At 45.9% G+C, this 7,310-nt stretch overlaps 1 protein-coding gene across 1 annotated transcript; it reads right to left on the reverse strand.

Annotated features, from left to right (window-relative positions):
* Window positions 1-351: 351 nt before the first annotated feature.
* On the reverse strand, window positions 352-1,293 carry LOC123853530 (olfactory receptor 4D2). The gene has a single exon (XM_045888103.1). It carries the CDS (start codon window positions 1,291-1,293, stop codon window positions 352-354), a length of 942 nt encoding a protein of 313 aa, XP_045744059.1.
* Window positions 1,294-7,310: the final 6,017 nt, after the last annotated feature.

Genomic DNA, 7,310 nt, shown 5'->3' on the forward strand with positions numbered 1-7,310 from the left:
AGCAGGAGTTTCAGAACTTCAGCATAAACCTAGGCCACCAAAGAGGATTTTCTCCCTTTTCCTAAAAATCTGAGTCAGTTGCTTTGTTTCAAAATCACTCACTTTTTTTTTCTTGATAGTCTCCTCGCCCGGAGTGGAGACCAACACAGAACTTGAACTCATTACCCCGAAGATCAAGACCTCAGTTGAGATCAAGTCAGATGCTTAACTGGCTGGGTCACCCAGGTGCCCAAAACTCAGTCACTTCTATGATGACCTCCACAACATATCCACAAGCTATGAAGTCAGCAGATACAGTAGCTTTCCCTCCATTCTACAAATGGAAAACAAAGCCAAGGAGAAGTGACCTACTCATTGTTGCTCCCTTTTACAAACCAGCCAGTGCCTCCCTAGTCTCCTCACTGCTGCCTGCACCTCCTGGTTCCTCAGGGTGTAGATCATGGGGTTGAACATGGGGGTCATGACCGTGTGGCTGATGGACACAGCCTTGTCCATGGAGAAGGGGGTGAAGGGCCGGGCATAGAGGTAAATGCTTGGAATGAAAACCATAGACATGACGATGATGTGGGTGGTGCAGGTGGAAGTCACTTTCCTCCTCGCCTGCCCAGAGTGGGACCTCAGCATCACCAGGATGACTGAGTAGGAGGTCAGGAGGAGAAAGAACCAGACGACATCCAGCATTCCACTGTTGGAGATCATGAGAAACTCCAGGAGAGAGATGTCAGTGCAGGCAAGTCTCAGCACTTGTGGGACGTCACAGTAGAAGTTATCCAGGATGTTGGGGCCACAGAAAGGCAATGGGAGCATCAGAACCAGTTGGGCAATGCAATGCACAAAGCCTCCGACCCAGCTAGCCACCACCAACCCCACACAGAGCTGAGTGTTCATGATGGTGACATAGTGGAGGGGCCGGGAGATGGCAACAAGGCGGTCATAGGCCATGACCGAGAGGAAGAAGACCATGGCGCCTCCCAGAAAGTGGAAGAAGAAGATCTGGGCCATGCAGCCCTGGTAGGAGATGGTCTTCTTTTCAGAGAGGAAGTCCACCAGCATCTTTGGGGCAGTGACAGAAGAGAAACAGAGGTCTAAGACAGCCAGATTTCGGAGCAGGAAGTACATGGGTGTGTGGAGCCGGGTGTCTGAGGTCACTGTGACCATGATGAGGAAGTTCCCCACTACAGTGGTGGTGTAGACAAACAGGAACACCAGAAACAGGAAAAGCTGGAGCTCTGGAGTCTGGGAGAGTCCTAGGAAGACAAACTCTGATACCCACGTGAGGTTTTTTGACTCCATGGCATCTTCCTCATACTCCTAAAGAAACTGAACCACAGGCATAAACGCATGAAGTTACTATTTGCCCTTTTAGTGCTCTGGAGCTCAAAACTGAGCTGTCCGGGTCTATATGATGGGTATCCTATGTGTAGACCATATCACTAGGTGCCGATTAAATGGCTTTGTAGAGATTTTACAAGTTGGTGCTATAATATACATTCATGAGATATCTTAAAGCCATCCAGAGACATATGCAACCTGCTTTTTAAAGACTCCCTGTGATATAGTGGTGGGGAGACACTTGGAGTCCAATAGAACATCAGTCAAATTTCAGGTCTTCCATTTTCTTAAGATTTGACCTTGTTTAAGTTTACTTAATCTCATTATCTGAAAGTTAGGAATAAAAATACTTTATGGCATTTTCTAAGGGCTTAAGTAGAATGACACATGCAAAGTTTCTAGAACAGTACCTGGAAATAAATGATAATCACTCTCTGGGTGGTCTCCTCCTCTAAAGACATGCTTCCTTCTTCCAGTCTCAAATAAATTTTTCTACCAGTCACTTTTCACACAATATTTAACACATCATGATGTTAATGAACTTTTTATGTTGTCTGTTTTCCCTCCGCAATCTAACCCTATATGATCCTACCGACATACGTCTTAATTTCACAATATATTTGTGCTCCTCCTTGCCCATCCCTGCTCACAGTCAGTACTTAGTGTTGACTGCGGGATGGGTGAATGGCTACAGGGCGTGTAGTCTGAGTAGAGGAGCCCCTGGACACGGTTGGACGCCTGGGATATCCAGTGTTCCCCACCGCCTAGTGTAGGTGTTCCTTTACTTGGTGGGGCTCCCCAGAACATAGGCAACACAAGAAGCAGAGGGATAGGGGACTTTCATTACATTATGGAATAGATGACGAGTATATTGTTTGAAGAAGACTGCACTCTTCCAAAAGAATGACAATTTCAGAAGGCGGTACTGAATCCCAGGGCAGAAGGGAAAGGAAAATGTTGTGGGAATAGTAATGGAAACTGATGAAGAACTAAAGGAAGATGAAGAGGGAGGGAGAGGGAGGAACAGAGCAGGTGAAGGAAGGGGAAACAGGAAGGTGGTGGACGGGGGCGGGGAGGGGCAGGGTTCCGCATGGGGTGGCTTCAGTCTCCCATCCTCTCCCACCTGCCTGTGCAGCCCATTATCTCCTAGAGATCTTTCTGTTCTTATCTCCCACATCCATTTGCTTTCCTTACAGTCCACCTTCTGCGCAGCTGTCCCGGAGAACTTTCTCTGTGCAACCCCATGCCTCCCTCCCGTTCTTGCAGTGCGGCGCGCTAACTAGCGGTCCTTAGGGGCCAAACATTCGTAGATCCCTTCACAGTGGAAGCACCTACCTGCCATGTGTGCAAAAGGCACGCACGCAGCATGTCAGATGGGCTGTGGGCTGTCAAAACAAAGCCTCCGCCTGCCCTTCTCATCAGGGTCTCCGCCTCCGAGGACCACTGGCTCTTTAATGGATTGTAGTTTCTTCAACCTGCCACCTATTTGCTCATTTCCATGTTTGTGTCCTAGAATTCTGTTCGCTACCTTCTCCGCCTTGGAAAATTCTCACTCGGACCTCACCCTTTCTGGCCCTCATTTCACCCATTCTCCCCTGCAGAATTAATTCCCATTTCTTGGGCTTCTTGTAGTATTTTAAGAACACCTCATTTGTAGGCTTATCATCATTTATTTGTCCCATCTTCTCCCACCAACCAACTACATTGTAATTTCCATATCTTAGTAACCCCAGAACTTGGAACAGCAACTCTGATATGGTACATGCTCAATAAACGTTGTCAAATTAATGTAGTAATTAGGTAATTGAGGGGCGCCTGGGTAGTTTAGTAGGTCAAGCGTCTGCCTTCAGTTCAGTTGGTGATCCCAGGGTCCTGGGATTGAGCCCCGCATGGGGCTCCCTGCTCAGCGGGGAGCCAGTTTCTCCCTCTCCCTCTGCCTGCCGCTCCCCCTGCTTGTGCTCTCCCTCTCCCCCTCTCTCAAATAAGTAAATAAAATCTTTTAAAAAAATTAGTTAATTGATTATGTGGAGAGTTTTTGAGTAATGTTACTTGTCCTCTGCCCCTACCTCATAAGGCTGGTTCTATGCCCAGTTGCTAAAATTACTGGGTTTTACATGTAAACTGAAGCCGCCGTTTTAACACCGTATTCCCCCTGAATTACTTCCTGAGGCTCTCCTCACACTTTGGTCACCGTCAAGTCTGTCACCTATTTATTCTGCCCACCCTCCAGCAGGTATTTTCAAGAACCCAATTATTTCTGACCTATCGGCAGGTGAGGAGCCCCTCCGTCACCTCACACGCATCCTCGTGGGCATGACCCTGGGGAAGAGGGCATATCCTCAGGGAGGAACTATTGGATGGGCTCAGGAAGCAGAGCTGGAATGATTCCCACTGGGGGCAAAGGAGCAATGGGAGTTGTTAAAAAGTTGCTAAGTCTTTCAAAACACTATTTGAGAGGTCTGCCTTGAGGGCAAAAAACAAACAGAAACCCTACCAAGGACATTGAAAATTGTAGAGATTCATGAAATATAGGATTAGGAGGCCAAGATGAGAAAGGACAGAGTCTCTTCAAAAGAAGTCAAGGGGTTCTGGGTGCCTCAGTTAAGCGTCTGCCTTCGGCTCAGGTCATGGTCCCAAGGGTCCTGGGATCGAGCCCCATTTCAGGTTCTCTGCTCAGCGGGAAGCCTACTTCTCCCTCTCCCACTCCCCCGCTTGTGTTCCCTCTCTCGCTGTCTCTCTCTTTCAAATAAATAAATAAAATCTTTAAAAAAAAAAAAAAAGAAGGGGCGCCTGGGTGGCTCAGTTGGTTAAGCAACTGCCTTCGGCTCAGGTCATGATCCTGAGTCCCAGGATCGAGTCCCACATTGGGCTCCCTGCTCAGTGGGGAGTCTGCTTCTCCCTCTGACCCTCTTCCCTCTCGAGCTCTCTGTCTTTCATTCTCTCGCTCTCAAATAAATAAATAAAATATTCAAAAAAATAAAAAAAATAAAAAAATAAAATTAAAAAAAAGAAGTCAAATTTCTGGGATTTTTGGAAGGACCCATTTCATAGAACAGTGGTTCACACACTTGAGCATGCATGAGAATCACCTGCAGGGCATGTTGAAACTCAGAAACCCCACACAGAATTTTGATTTAGTAGGTCTTCGGTGGCACCTGAGAACTTGCATTTCTAACAAGTTTTCAGATGATGCTGATGCTGCTTCCCTGGGGCCACAGTTTGAGAACCACTTCAAGTTTGTCTGCACGGCACATGAACTCTCTCACAGCATCACCGACACCACTGATTTGATATCTCAAAAAATAATTTTAATTGATCTTAACTTGGGCAAGTCATAGGTAGGAAAATGTTTGTATACGACCTTGGAAACCAAAACCCTGTAAACTTTGTTTCCTATCTGCCAACCAGACCACGAAGTTGATTCCTCATCCATATCCAATTCTACTGGACTATCTGTAAAATTCTAGTGCTCCTTATATATGAGTATTACTCAGTAAGATCTTTCTTTTTCTACAAGGACTAGTAGAGGAAGTGCATACATTTTCTTATTATGGTGAACTGGTGAGAACTGGAATTACCTGGCTTTATAACTTTGGTGTACTATAAAAACTGTGATTTTTTTTAGAGCTCTCTGTCTACATGTGATTTCCAGGTTGGTTTGAGTTCTTTCAGTGCAAATAGTTATACTTAGCAAAATGAAGTCCCTCTGGCATATAAAATCACTATGCAAAGCTTTGGTTTCTCCCACATATAAGAGCTATAATTTTTTTTTCTTTTTATTAACATATAATGTATTATTTGTTTCAGGGGTGCAGGTCTGTGATTCATCAGTCTTACACAATTCACAGCGCTCACCATAGCACATACCCTCCCCAACGTCCATCACCCAGCCACCCCATCCCTCCCACCCTCCTCCACTCCAGCACCCCTCAGTTTCCTGAGATTAAGAGTCTCTTATGGTTTGTCTCCCTCTCTGGTTTTGTCTTGTTTCATTTTTTCCTCTCTTCCCCTATGATCCTCTGTCTTGTTTCTCAAATTCCACATATCAGTGAGATCATATAACTGTTTTTCTTTGATTGGCTTATTTCGCTTAGCATAATACCCTCTAGTTCCATCCACGTCATTGCAAATGGCAAGATTTCATTTTTGATGGCTGCATAATATTCCATTGTATAGATATACCACCTCTTCTTTATCCATTCATCTGTTGATGGACATCTAGGTTCTTTCCATAGTTTGGCTATTGTGGACATTGCTGCTATAAACATCGGGGTGCACGTACCCCTTCGGATCCCTACTTTTGTATCTTTGGGGTAAATACCCAGTAGTGCAATTGCTGGGTCATATGGTAGCTCTATTTTCAACTTTTTGAGGAACCTCCACACTGTTTTCCAGAGGGGCTCCAAGAAGCTATAGACCTAAAATTCTTCCCAATATTTAGCACTTGAATCCTTTTTAAAATCCAGCCACTTGTGGCCGCCTGGGTGGCTCAGTCGGTTAAGCATCTGTCTTCGGCTCAGGTTGTGATCCCAGGGTCTTGGGATCAAGTCCTGCATCAGGCTCCTTGCTCAGCAGGGAGCCTGCTTCTCCCTCTGCCTACTGCTTCCCCTGCTTGTGCTCTCTCTCTCTGTGTACAAATGATTAAATAAAATCTTTAAAAAAATAAAATAAAATAATAAAATCCAGCCACTTGTAAAAATAGCCTGTGTTAATGCCCGGGAAGGCAATAGGTTTTTACCAATCTCATTGACTATCAGATGTCACTAGCTGTAACAATGTTAACAATGATTAAATTACTTAGATTAATTCCTAATGATTCTGATTTAGCTCTCAATAAGAAAGCCCATGTATGTTCTAGTTTATATACTTTTCCTCTCAAGGGGCACAAATGTCTGTAAAATGTCTGCTAAACCACATCTCAACCCCAAAGTTGATTCCTCAGTGTGAGATTGTGGATGATTGATCTGTTTTAAAAAACTGATTGCACTGGGGCGCGTGGGTGGCTCAGTTGGTTAAGCGACAGCCTTCGGCTCAGGTCATGATCCTGGAGTCCCTGGATCGAGTCCCGCATCGGGCTCCCTTCTCGGCGGGGAGTCTGCTTCTCCCTCTGACCCTCCCCCCTCTCATGCTCTCTTTCTCAAATAAATAAATAAATAAATACATCAAATCTTTAAAAAAAAACCAACTGATTGCACTGTGGCTTATTGTTTGGGAGTATTTTAGCTGGCCCACTGTGAAAGTTCAGTAAATGTTTGTTCGCGTGAGGGGAAGCTGTCCCTCTTGAAGAGCAAGAGAGCACAGAGAGCATGTCTGGGTGCACCTCTATGCTCAGTGCTGGGGATACCAAAATAAGACATGCATTTTGCTCTCAACCAACTCACAGTCTAGTGGGGAAAACAGTTGCAGAAACACATAAATGCACTCACTTCAAAGAGGAAACAGCTCTATCTGGGGGACGCTCCAAGATTAAAGGGCTGAGCCACTAGCCATGCCTGGGAGAGAGGGGAAAGCTTCTCAGAGGAGGTGACATTTGAACAAAGGGGCGGTTCATGCCTGTGGGCAGAAGTGTGTTTCTGGCAGGAAGAACAGACGCCCGGAGATGAAATGGCACAGCATACACTCCAGGAACCCCAAGTGCCTCAGCAAGGCCAGGGCACAGGGCAAGTGGTGAGGGATGAGGGTGGAGAGGAGGCAGGGATCAGACTCTGGAGAGCTTTGAGAAACCAGGTTAATGAATTTAGATTTTATCCTATAGGACATGAGAAGCCAGTGGAGGACAAGAGCAGGAGAGTGGCCTACAGATGAAGGCTGTCCTGGCCACAGGAGGAGGGGAGATGGGAGGGTGGAGAGAATAAACAGAGGGGGAGCTGCTCCTTTGTTTCTTCACACCCCATCTTGTTTCAGAAAAGACTTAATGAGGGCAGTTGAGGGTCTGGAACTTTGCCTGTGTCTTTGACCCATCCCATCCCAGCTTCAAA

The sequence above is a fragment of the Mirounga angustirostris genome, unplaced genomic scaffold, assembly GCF_029215605.1.
Source record: "Mirounga angustirostris isolate CCGP_5_RB_7025 unplaced genomic scaffold, mMirAng1.0.hap1 SCAF_17, whole genome shotgun sequence".
Lineage (NCBI taxonomy): Eukaryota > Metazoa > Chordata > Mammalia > Carnivora > Phocidae > Mirounga > Mirounga angustirostris.

Excerpts from the sequence above, each read along its gene's own strand:
- LOC123853530 (XM_045888103.1), bottom strand. The coding sequence starts at position 1,293 with ATGGAGTCAAAAAACCTCACGTGGGTATCAGAGTTTGTCTTCCTAGGA.